General features: G+C 45.3%; 1 protein-coding gene across 1 annotated transcript in view; it reads right to left on the bottom strand.

Moving 5' to 3' along the window:
* CEP120 (centrosomal protein 120) overlaps positions 1-8,443 on the bottom strand; it is a 167,634-nt gene extending 159,191 nt beyond the window's left edge. Inside the window, exon 1 of the mRNA XM_075324926.1 lies at positions 8,250-8,443. Coding sequence (XP_075181041.1) covers positions 8,250-8,298 — 49 coding nt within the window. The 5' untranslated portion in view covers positions 8,299-8,443. The remainder of the gene's footprint in view (positions 1-8,249) is intronic.
* Positions 8,444-13,502: the final 5,059 nt, after the last annotated feature.

Here is a 13,502-nt window from a genome sequence, read left to right as displayed (position 1 = left end):
AAATGGCGTCCATCGCCTCTGGCGGCATCAGGGGGCCTCCATCGCCTCTGGCGGCATCAGGGGGCCTCCATCGCCTCTGGCGGCATCAGGGGGCCTCCATCGCCTCTGGCGGCATCAGGGGGCCTCCATCGCCTCTGGCGGCGTACACTGGGAAGTCTAACCCATGCTTCCCATATGCTGCAAGACAGGGAGTGAAGAGGCCAGATATAGACTGACCACCCTGCTCCCAATCCCACCGTGCCGGCAATCTTGGAAGCAGGAGGAGAGGGCCCCTGCTCTGAGCACAAGAGGTAGGAAGCTTGTGGAAGACCACAGGTAAGGTGACACTAGGTGAATAATGTTTAATCACTTTACAATTCTCGCATGGAGGGTCGCTTTAATTTTCCTCAGTTTCCATAGTTACTTATTACCCTAGTAACATTATCGCATTTACATTTTTTATATGTTTAGTACATGCATTAGCATAGCACGGCTATCAGAAAGAACTGCATTTGCTTTTAGCCTTTTTTTAATTTTTAGTAGTTTAGTTATAATATGCAATTACCAACATTGCTCCCTCTTACAAAGAAGCACGGTGATATTGTCACAATGAGCGGCACATACTGCAGAAAACAGCAGAAATCTATACAATTCATTTTTCCGTTTTAACAGATGCTGTGACGTCTCAGAAGGCTTCTCAGATGACAATTATTCCTCAGGAGAATGAATCCGGTACCGCTGTAACAATAAACCATCCCGTCCGAAAGGGATTTGCCTCCTGCCCAAATTGTGGGAATGTTTTTGTGTCGAGGATGTTGTACATCAAATAGATATGTCTTCTGTGGTAAGAATGAAAAATATTCAAGAGAATCAATCAGCAGGATTTTGTATTATGAGGTAAGGGCAGTGCCACAGAGACAGTAAGATGCTGATTGCAGGCATAGCTGTTATAGAAAGATCCGATGCTTGGTTGGTGAAATGTCTTAAAGGGAACCTGTCAGGTGCAATATGCAGCCAGGACCACGAGCAGTTCTGGGTGTATATTACTAATTCCTGCCTACCCGTCCCTGTATACACTAGAATATATAAAGAGATCTCTAGAAAAAGTATTTCTAAATATTTTTTACCGTATGCTAATGAGCACAGGGACTAGTACCCTGGGCATTACTTCCACTGGCTAGTAGGCCCCATTAGCATGTTAGCACAGTACAGCCCTGTGGGTATGCTAACATGCTAAAGAATACATATCGTCACAGGATGATCTCACTCACCTCTCCGCCGCCATCGCGCTTGACAATGGATTTCGGCTCAGTGCGCATGACCCGAAGATTGGGACATGCGCACTACTTCAGTTTGAAGCCAGGACGCGTAAACCCGGCTTCATAGTGCGCATGACCCAAACTCTGGGGTCATGCGCACTGAGCCAAAATCCAGCGTCGGACGCGATGGCAGCGAAGAGGTGAGTGAGATCATCCTGTGATGCTGCACATTCATTAGCACACCCACAGGGACATAATAAAATGCTAATGGAGGCGACTGGCCGGGGAAATAACGCCCAGGGGACTAGTCCCTGCGCTCATTGGCATACGATAAAAGATCTTTAGAAATACTTTTTCTAAAGATCTCTTTATCTATGCTAGTGTATACAGGGACAGTTAGGCAGGGATTAGCAATATGCACCCAGAACTGCTCGTGGTACTGGGTGCATATTGGACCTGACAGGTTCCCTTTAATCAAAGTTGCAGAAAAGCACTTTGACATGTGCAGTGGTGGGGACCTTTGTAGGTTGGGTCCTGTGTATATTCCTCCTCTGGCATCCTCCTGGCTTGCCCCCTTTCCTTTGTTTGAATATTGCTGTTGTTGGCGCACAAACTCTGCGCGTGTGCGTGCTGCGATCTCCGGCACCATTTTGTTGAAGACACTGTGGTAAAAATTGGGAGGCATCAGCGCGTGCTCCAGAGGAGGAATAAACGCTGAGGACCCGACCCACACAGGCCCGCACTGCTGCACATGTCAATCAAAGTGCAGAGCATTTCTGCAAATTTGATTAAAGCTATTTCTGCAACCAAGCATCCGCTCTCTATAACGGCTATGCCTGCAATCAGCATCTTACTGCCTGTATGGCACTGCCTTTACCTCATATACAAAAAGACGGGTGGTTTGTTCTTTAACACAATATTTTAACCAAAAGTTAGCTAAACCATACACAATAGATCGTGCCTTGAAAAAGTAATCATACCCCATGTCGTTTTTCACATTTTTTTTGACAGTACACCCACAAATTTAAAATGTATTTTAGTGGGATTTTGTGTGATATACCAATCTTAAAAACAGAACCAGTCACCAGGATTCTCCCTCAAACTGCACCCAGCACTGAATGCTCTATACAAGAGCCCAGGCCGCTGTGTATAACATAAAATAGACCTTTATTATACTCACCTGCGGGTGGTCAGGTCCGATGGACGTCGCTGCTCTCGAGCCCAACGCCTCCTCTTCCGCCTATCGGCGTCCTCCTTCCTAGCCCCATGTGGAAGCCGCATGCTATGTCATCCACACTGAGACTGCCATCACGCTCCTGTACGTGCACTTTGATCCGCCATACTGAGGCCATATCGAAGTACTGTAGTGTGCATGTATGAACGGTGTTTGACTTTTCTCGTGCCTGCACATTACAGTACTTTGCTCTGCACTCAGCATGGCACATCAAAGTGCACGAGCGCCATCGAGGCCTCTGTGTGGATGACGTAGGATGTGTCATCCACATGGTGCTGGGAAGGAGGATGGCAACTGCACAAGTTAGAGGAGGCGCCGGACAGAGACCAGCAACGCCCTTTGAGCCCAACCGCCCCCTAGGGGAGTATAATAAAAAGGTATTTTTTATGTTATAAAGAGCGGCCTGGGCTCTTATATATAGTATTCTAGAGTGCTGTATAAAAGGGCTCACTGGTGGTGACCGCAGGTTATAAAAAGGGAAAAACCTGGTGACAGGTTCCCTTTAAAAGGAATGTGACAGAAGGCTTTTGCTATGAAAGCTAAAGCCAGAATTATTAGAGGGGGGGGTCAAAAAAATAAATCAACTATGCCTCTCATCAGACTCCATGCTGTTGTTTACTTAACCTAAACTAAAAGTTTTATCACTTAGTGATTATCATTCCTAGGTCTATATGGCACATGCAGGGCAGTGCGTCACGCCCCCTCCTTTGATTGACAGAGAGGTGTCAATGTACAATCTCTATTGTGAGCCTGGTGTGGGAGGAACAGCCCTCCCAGCTCAGCTACATGACTAAAGCTAAAAATTCAGATTGTGCGAGAGAGGCTGCAGCCAGTAATCTAAGTGATACTTCCTTGGATTCAGAATCTCTTTGCCTACATCATGAGTTAGCAAAAACCTGCTGACATATTTCCCTTTGTAATGCCAATACTGTTATCTCCGGCACAGATGCCTGCTCCCTCACCTTCTTAGCTGCCCAGTGGTGGCTGCTCTGCCCCTGTTCATGCTGCTATCTCCCATTGCCTGCACACGCCACACTCCTTTTCTTAAACGGTCCAGTGCTTCTCCGCTCGGCTGAGAGTATTTAAAGCACCTTCCGCTTAAGGGAAGTGCCTCGGCATATAGTTCCATACGTTGCTAGTTCTCAGGTCTATTGTGCTGCTGCTGTAGTCATTGTGCTGTATGCTGTTGTTGATTTGTATCTGTGTTGCAATGCATCACAAGTCTGCTGCAACTATTCACGCTGGGCGCCTACCACAATATCTGCTGCTATAAGTATCCACATCGGCTGCTGCTACTGCATCCATCCATCCATCCCAGCTGAATCCATGTCACCAGCTGCTGCTGTTTCTACAACCAGAGACTGTATTGTATCCATGGCGCCAGCTGCCGAGGTACCGTTGATCCCCTGTGGCTGCCTACCAGCGTGGGTGCCTATCGCAACCACCCGTGGCTTTAATGAAGACTCGGTGGCCAGTCCAGTTTGCTCCTCCAGGCCAGTGATCTGTACCTTCGGTCCAATGGACCAAGTAACCCTGTGCTCGCCTTGCTAGCATAACAGTTTGCACACGCCATGGATCCCGTTGGCCCCAATCAACTCACTAGTCTGCAGCAAGAAAAGGTACGGCAACATGAACAACAGGATCGGATGCTGACTCATCTTCAGTCACTGGACCCCCTCTTTCAAGCCAAGTCTCTGTTGAACTCGATTCTGGCTGCGCTTCCTACTGCAACAACAAATCCGGCTCCAAGTTCCAGCCTTTGGCTATGTGCGCACTAGGCGTTTTTGCCGCGTTTTTAGCGGCGTTTTTTACCGCGTTTTTGTGCTGAAAACGCAGTGACATTGCTTCCCCAGCAATGTCAATGGGTTTTCAGAAGTGCTGTCCTCACACAGCGTTTTTTTTTAGCTGCGTTTTTGTGGTGACCACAAAAACGCAGCATGTCAATTATTTCTGCGTTTTCCACTGCGTTTTTCACTCATTGAATTCAATGAGATGTTAAAAACGCAATGAATAACGCATATAGCCGCGTTTCTATGACTAAAAACGCAGCTATACACGCAAGGGGTGGGCACTACAGTGACGTGTACAGGAAGAGGATTCCTTCTGTTGGTAAACACAGAAGTATGAATCCTCCCGGTACCGTCACCGCTGCTTCCACCTCCCGTCCTGTGCATGTCAGCTCCGTGCGGCGCCATGTCTGGGCGGGAGGTGGAGGCAGCGGCGAAAACAAAAGTGAACAGTAGAAAAATAAAAAAATGTCATATACTCACCTGTCTGCAGGGTCCGGTGCAATGCCCGCTCCCAGCTCCTCCCGGTCCCGCCGCTCTGGCTCTGTGCAGTCTCCCCGGGGCAGGACCTTGCTTGCAGGACCTGGCGCTGATCACCTGATGCAGTCACCTGACGCATCAGCTGATCGTAGTCTCGCCGGCTTTTTCGCGCCCGGCCGGCTATCAGCTGATCCTGCCGTCAGGAGACTTCATCAGCTGATTACCGGCAGCTCCGGCAGCGATCGTATAGGATCAGACTCCTGTCCAATCGATCGCTCCAGGAGCTGCCGGTAATCACCACAGCACATAAGTGAGTATGTATTTTTTTTTTTTTTTCTACTGATGCATCAGCTGATTGTATAACCGGCTTTTATACAATCAGCTGATGTGTGATGGGATTCACATCCTTGAACCTGACAGATCATCTGATCGGTATGCCTTCCAGCAAACCGATCAGATGATATTGGATCCGGATTGGACGGCGCGGGACCCTGACCCAGGATTACTGCGGAGGGGGGTTTATTTCAATAAAGATGGAGTCACTAATTGTGTTGTGTTTTATTTCTAATAAAAATATTTTTCTCTGTGTTGTGTTTTTTTTTTTTCATTACTAGAAATTCATGGTCGCCATGTCTAATATTGGCGTGACACCATGAATTTCGGGCTTAGGGCTAGCTGATAATATACAGCTAGCCCTAACTCCATTATTACCTAGCTAGCCACCCGTCACCAGGGCAGCTAGAAGAGTTGGATACAGCGCCAGAAGATGGCGCTTCTATGAAAGCGCCATTTTCTGGGGTGGCTGCGGACTGCAATTCGCAGTGGGGGTGCCCAGAAAGCATGGGCACCCTTCACTGTGGATTCCAATCCCCAGCTGCCTAGTTGTACCCGGCTGGACTCAAAAATTAGGCGAAGCCCACGTCATTTTTTTTTTTTTAATTATTTCATGAAATAATTAAAAAAAAAAGGGCTTCTCTATATTTTTGGTTCCCAGCCGGGTACAAATAGGCAGCTGGGGGTTGGGGGCAGCCTGTACCTGGCTAGCATACAAAAATATGGCGAAGCCCATGTCATTTTTTTTTTCTTTTTGGGCAAAAAACTGCATACAGTCCTGGATGGAGGATGCTGAGCCTTGTAGTTCTGCAGCTGCTGTCTGCTCTCCTGCATACACTAGTGAATGGAGGATGCTGAGACTTGTAGTTCTGCAGCTGCTGTCTGCTCTCCTCCATACACTAGTGAATGGAGGATGCTGAGACTTGTAGTTCTGCAGCTGCTGTCTGCTCTCCTCCATACACTAGTGAATGGAGGATGCTGAGACTTGTAGTTCTGCAGCTGCTGTCTGCTCTCCTGCATACACTAGTGAATGGAGGATGCTGAGACTTGTAGTTCTGCAGCTGCTGTCTGCTCTCCTGCATACACTAGTTCTGCAGCTGTCTGCTCTCCTGCATACAATGAACATTTTGAAGAAGGAAATGACATCAGACCTTTTTTTTTTTTTTTTTTTCATCAACAATCTTTAATGGCATTGTGCACTGATTAAAAACGCAGTGAGCAAAAACGCAGCAAAAAACGCACCAAATCGCGGCAAAAACGCATGCGTTTTTGCCGCGTTTTTTTAGCCGCGGGTGCGTTTTTTAGACAAAAACGCACATAAAAACGCAGCGTGAAAAAAACGCCTAGTGCGCACATAGCCATAGTCTGATGTCCCCTCCACGGTTTGACGGTGATCACCAATTAAGCAGAGACTTCATAAACCAGTTCTCCTTGCACTTCGAGATGTTGTCACATTTGTTCTCCTTGGATCGGACCAAGGTGGCCTTTACAATGCCACACCTGAGTGGTGAAGCCCTGGCTTGGATCAACCCACTGTGTGAGAGAAGTGATCCTATCATCCAGAACATGCCGGGTCGAGGTTCTTTGGCCGCATCCTTGCTGCTCAGACTGCACTGAGGGAGCCTCTCTGTAGGCCAATATGCCATCCAGTTTCCGTACCCTGTCCTCCAAACTGGGCTGGAATAACGCAGCACAGGTCTGTGAATTCTAGGATGGATTGTTTGGAAAAATTAAGGACAAGCTGGCGGGTTGAGATGTGACATCTTCTCTGGATGACCTATTATCGCTGGTAATCCTCATCAACCTTCGGTTCCAAGAACAATCCAGAGATATGAACTGAGAGAAGAGGTCAGCTTCAAGCTCCCATTTCTGCCCTGATGGTGGACAGAAAGCCACTGCCCAAGGTCATCCAGTTCGGCACTGAGGAAACGGTCCTTCATGTGGGAATGCTTCATATGGAGAAAATCGCCTTTCACGCGTTACCGGGAATGTTGCATCCACAGTTACTGGTCTGTGGCTTCGGAAGCATGAACCGGTTTTGGACTAGTGATTTTGATTCCTGAAGAAGGAGCTGTATAGACTCTGAAACACGTTGAATAATAAAAATCACAAAGATTACTTCTCCTGAGTGATTTCTTCTATCCACACGGCAGCGCGGGTTAACCCTTTCCTCTACTCTACGCATTAATGAAAGTTGTCTAGTTTCTATGCAACTGGCTCATATGCTTGTGAAACCTTTTTACCTTCCAGAGTTGCCACCCAATAGCTAGGCCTATGCAGACATCTTCAACAAGATAGAGGCTGAGACTCTGCCGCCACATAGACTGTACAACTGCACTATCAACCTCCTTCCCAGGTCCTCTCTCCCCACGATTGTATCTACCTTTGTCTCAGGCTGAGACCCTAGTCATGTCACAGTACATTAAAGAGAATCAGGCAAGAGGATTCATTCAAACGTCCTCCTCACTGGCCAGAGTCGGGTTCTCCTTTGTAAAAAAAAATAAAAAGGACGGGTCTTGTCGGCCATGTATTCACTATAGAGGTGCAATAAAAAATTAAATAAAATTATAATTTTATATGATTTCTAAATTATAAACCTCATCTGTGTGCATGTTTAATAGCAGCAACCACCCCCTCCTTTGTTATAGCGGGCTGTTGCATCATTTTTTGTATCATCTGTATGGTCAGTCAGAGGACATCATCATCACAGGACAGGTACATGGACCATCAGGCATCTTCTGTACAATCAGACGTGGGTGACATCAGCTGGGCACATACATGGTACAGAAGGCATGGGTATCAGACACGGGTGACATCATCAGTAGATCGGACATGATACATCGGCATCTTCTGTCCGATCAGACACAGATGACAATATTAGCAGATCGGGCAGGATACATCGGCATCTGTTGTACGATCAGACACAGATGACATTATTAGCAGATCGGACACGATACATCAGCATTACGATCAGACACAGATGACAGTAGGACAGATACATGGCTTGGTCCAGCGCCCACAAACACTGCTGTGCAGCGCACTGCCAATGTGTCCATCACACGTAGCTTACAGCAGGAGTCCGCAGTGGCATGCTGGGACTTGTGGTGCCGCACTGAGTGCACATTACACCTGCACACAGCCTCACACTGGGTAACTCCTGCAGACAACTCTCTTTACCTTCTAGGATGGACACAACGATGAGCAGCTGATCCGTCTTGTAACCCATGACTGTGCGGGGCAGGGCGGACACACAGGCCGCCGTCCAGCGGTCACTGCCAGGGAATGAGACCGTCACCCGCCGCTGGGTGTCTCTTTGCCGCTTCTCCCAACATACAAACACAGCGAGATCCTCCTCCTGACGACCAACTACTTCCGCCTGGCAACCGGGAGCTGACCAATCAGGGAGTCCGGCGGGTGAACTTGAGGGAAAGCGAGATCTGGCAACCAACCGCAGCACGCTTGCGCAGTGGGACGATTTCTCAGTCACATGACTATAGATGTGAAGCCATGTTTCATGTGGGCAGCAGGACGGGCAGAGCTCAGAATGTTCTCTACTGGAAAATGTGATGATTCTTGTTTCTATTTTGTCCAGTTTCTTATTTGCAAGATTGTATTTTGTGTTTCTTATGTCTAATTATAATTCTAAATTATCAGAATAATAAAAGTCAATGCGGTGATGTGAATACACATAACCAGCTACACAAATATAACAGTAGACTGGAAAAAGGAAATGTATGGAGTGTAGAAGACAGTGCCTTACATTATGATCATCAAAGAAAGGAAACAATAGCACAAGGGGTGGACAGGCAAGCAGAGATGTGATAGCTAATAAATAATGGCCACAGTATACAAACCAGTCTGACAGTGTGTAACAGAGAATAACCTGGATAGATAGATAGATAGATAGATAGATAGATAGATAGATAGATAGATAGAGGGATAGATAGATAGATAGATAGAGGGATAGATAGATAGATAGATAGATAGATACATGGATAGATAGATAGATAGATAGATAGATAGATAGATAGATAGATAGATAGATAGATAGATAGATAATGGATAGATAGATAGATAGATAGATAGATAGATAGATAGATAGATAGAGGGATAGATAGATCATAGATAGATAGATAGATAGATAGATAGAGGGATAGATAGATAGATATAGATAGATAGATAAAAAATAGATAGATAGATAGATAATGGATAGATGGATAGATAGATAGATAGATAGATAATGGATAGATAGATAGATAGATCGATCATAGATAGATAGATAGATAGATAGATAGATAGAGGGATAGATAGATGGATGGATGGATAGATAGATAGATAGATAGATAGATAGAGGGATAGATAGATAGATATAGATAGATAGATACAAAATAGAAAGATAGATAGATAGATAATGGATAGATGGATAGATAGATAGATAGATAATGGATAGATGGATAGATAGATAGATAGATAGATAGATAGATAATGGATAGATGGATACATAGATAGATAGAGGGATAGATGGATAGATAGATAATGGACAGATGGATAGATAGATAGATAGATAATGGATAGATAGATAGATAATGGATAGATAGATAGATAGATAGATAGATAGATAGATAATGGATAGATGGATAGATAGATAGATAGATAGATAATGGATAGATAGATAGATAATGGATAGATAGATAGATAGATAATGGATAGATGGATACATAGATAGATAGAGGGATAGATGGATAGATAGATAGATAGATAATGGATAGATAGATAGATAGATAATGGATAGATGGATAGATAGATAGATAGATAGATAGATAGATAGATAGATAATGGATAGATAGATAGATAATGGATAGATAGATAGATAGATAATGGATAGATGGATAGATAGATAGATAGATAGATAGATAGATAGAGGGATAGATAGATAGATAGATAGATAATGGATAGATGGATAGATAGATAGAGTTCTTACCATAAATTAATACAACACGGTTTATAAAGTAAGATTTTCATGAATATCTCTCTGAACACAACAATAATTTCCAAAATTTTGACAAGACTGAGTTCATAGAACATTTTATTAACCTATAACATGAAAGTAAGGTTAGTAATGTAACTTTCATAACAAAATCTTTAGCTTTACTCAAAATAGGTGATGCAAAAATGAATACCCCACAACAAAAACTCCTACAATCTAGTATTCTGTATGACCTCCATGATTTAAGCACAGAACCACGTATCTAATCATGGAATGAACATGTTCGCTGTAGATGCAACATCTATCTTTTTCTATTCTTCAAGAATGACCCCTATTAAAACCTGAATGCTGGATATTGTCACCACCATGTTTCGCTGCAGATATCATGAATATTTATAAATGAATTTCTCTATATGCATGGTGCCAACAGTTAAATATTTTGTTGGCAGTGTCCTTATGTGCACCTGCATGAATACTACTGGTGTTGGGAAGCTACTGTCACGAGTGTTTCAGGGCCTGATGTGATCTCAGGGGGATATGGGAGCAGAAGGTCAAAGAGTATTGTGGATTGCAGATCTGCTTTAGTGCCTACTCGTCGTTTACCCTGAGTTGGAGTGTATTTTACTCCATTTAGTACTGAAGGGGTTAAGATTCATTTTTATCCTGCAGTGATCTAACAGGTGATTTTAACCTCAGCTGCAGCTACTCCTTTGTGCTATAAATATCCGTTCCTCACTCCTCTCTATGACGGCTACAGCTAATACCTATGTTGTCCACTTTGAAGGAGCCACTCTCTGGAGAAGCTGAAGTGTTGCTTCTGTTGCAGCTGAGTAGTTCTTGCAGTAGAAACTGTTAAGTGTTATTTGTTGTGTGTTTCCCCACCTGTTTGTCTTATCTTCCTCGTTTTGTCTTATTGCAATGCTGGCATTCACTTGTCAGGATGAGTTCAGGGCCAGCGATGGCCTAAGCATGTGTTGGTGCACGGGGGAAAGAGCCCATTTAGGGACATTAGTGAATGGCGGGATCAGCCTCAGATGAGTGTTAGGAGGTGACCTCGCTCCCCTCTCCCTAGCTTCAGTGCTTTCCATTGTATTGCTAACCTGGTGTTCCCTGTGTGTTGCGCCGCTCGCCTCGCCAGGAGTCCTCTTGTGCCTGGCATGACACCTGCAGTCACATCAAGACATTATAACAGATGCAGACTTCATCTCTGCAAGTGATAGAATTGCAGTCACAGGTTCTGCAGCAGCTGCAGCAGATTGTGGGTCAGCTTGTCTCCCTAAATACCCCTTGCGAATAGCTATTCTGAGGGTAAGGGATAAATTTGTGGTTTTCATGGAGGCTTGTAAACTGTATCTCAAGCTTTGCCCTTGCTCCTCAGGAAGTGAGGAACAGCGGGTGGGAATTGTTGTCTCACTCCTGCAAGGAAATCCGCAGCTCTGAGCCTTCTCCTTTCTGACCGATCCTCAGTCCTTTTGATCAGTGGACACGTTTTTGTAGCCCTGGATCCTATTTATGATGACCCGGACCGAGTCTCCCTTGCTGACTTAAAGCTATGTAGGCTTCGGCAGCCGAGTCGGTTTGCAAAGGAATATTGTTCAGAGTTCCACCCTTAGAAGGCATTTTGTTAGGGCTCGTCTGAAAAAACAAAAAATGTGATGAGTCTTTAGAGGCCACAATGGCTTTAGCCATCTGGATTGATAGACGCCTAAGGGATAGACGTATGTAGACCTCTTTTTTTATGGATTTCATAGATTTCCCTGGAGGTTAAAGCTCTCCCGCGGTTCCAGGGTGAGCCTGTGTAGTAAGGGGGGCTTCTCCTCAGCCTGGACCTCCTGTGGTTCACCCCAAGGTGGAGGTTCATTTCTTTTTCGGTCAAAAGGTTAATTTTTTTGGTGCTTGTGGTTCGGTACTTAAACTAAAGAAAAATCCATCTGAAAAACTTTTGACCCCAGGCTGTGTGGAGGATTACAGCCCAGGAGTGTGCATTTCTCCCACATGTGCAACTTAGTTTGTCCTACCTGCAGAGATTGTTATAGATACAAAAAAAACTTACAAAAAATTATTTCTGCCGTTTTGGATAGTGGGGCAGAGACCAATATGGTCGCTGCTCGGTTTGCCCAGATGCATGGTCTTTCTTGTAGTATTCTGGCAAAAACTATCCCCATATTTGCTATCAACTCTGCGCCTTTAGGCCAGGGGAGTTTGATGCTAATTGTGCATTACTTGAACCTTCGCATAGGGGTCCTTTACAATTATTTTTTATCTCATGGTCTTAAAAATCTTCCTGCCCCTATACTACTGGGACTCCCCTGGCTGGTTAGGCACTGTCTGGTGGTTGATTGGTAGTCCAGGGAGATTATTAGGTAGAGTTGTCACGCTATACAAAGGGCTGGTAAGACGTAGAACAGCGTATTCCCCACTAGGTGGCAGAAGAGTAGTGAAGGAGAGTCAAAGTAGCACTGTAAGAGAAAGGAGGCTGAAGTACAGAAGAGTAACTTCAGCAGGCAGTTCACAGGCGAACCACCAGGAGGCAATAGAGTAGTCAAGCAGTCAGGGTCTAGCCAGGAAAGTCAAGTCACTGCAAAGGGAGGATCAGAATCAGGTCAGAAAACAGAACCAAAGTTGGAAGTCGGGCGATGAGGTATGAAGAGGGAAACAGAAAGGGCACAGGGAACAGAAGACAAGACCGGAGAGTGAGGAGACAAAAACACGGGGAAGGAGGATGAATCAGGATGGGCAAACAACTGACAGGAGCGGGAAGTCAGGGAGTGGGACAGATGGACAAAAGGAGGAGAGTACAGGTCAGGGCACGGTAAAAAGGAGTCAGATCAAACAGAAAATCTCACCAGAGCCAGTCACAGGCTGCAGAGCAAAACTATAACCAGAGCTGCAATGCTTGTGCAGCGACCAGATATAGTGTCTCCTGTAAAAAAACAAAACGAGGCTGATGTTTGTTAACCATTGACTTGACCAGGCCGAGTCTGGTAAACTCTGGAATGGGGAATACCGATCCTGGATCTACTGTCTCCACTATGTGCTCTGATCTTGAGGGTGAGGTGTTGAACACTCAGGGGGACACCTCTGCTGCTTGTTCTTCAGGAAATTTTTTGTGTCATTTATGCCTTCAAATTATAGGGGAACATCATAACTCAGTTCTTGCAGGTCACCGAGGTAGTAAAGCAATCTTGGACCTCTTTTCTCATCGTTTTTGGTGACTAAAGGGTGCTTTACACGCTGCGACATTGCTAACGATATATCGTCGGGGTCACGTCATTAGTGACGCACATCCGGCGCCGTTAGCGACATCGCAGCGTGTGACACCAAGGAGTGACGATCAACGATCGCAAAAATGTCTAAATCGTTGATCGTTGACACGTCGCGCTTTTCATAATATCGTTGGTGGTGCATGCCGCTGGTTGTTCATCGTTCCTGCGGCGTCACAC

The sequence above is a fragment of the Anomaloglossus baeobatrachus genome, chromosome 1 (assembly GCF_048569485.1).
Source record: "Anomaloglossus baeobatrachus isolate aAnoBae1 chromosome 1, aAnoBae1.hap1, whole genome shotgun sequence".
NCBI lineage: Eukaryota > Metazoa > Chordata > Amphibia > Anura > Aromobatidae > Anomaloglossus > Anomaloglossus baeobatrachus.
The sequence above is the reverse complement of the archived record's forward strand: the minus strand, read 5'-3'. Positions and strand labels throughout refer to the sequence as shown.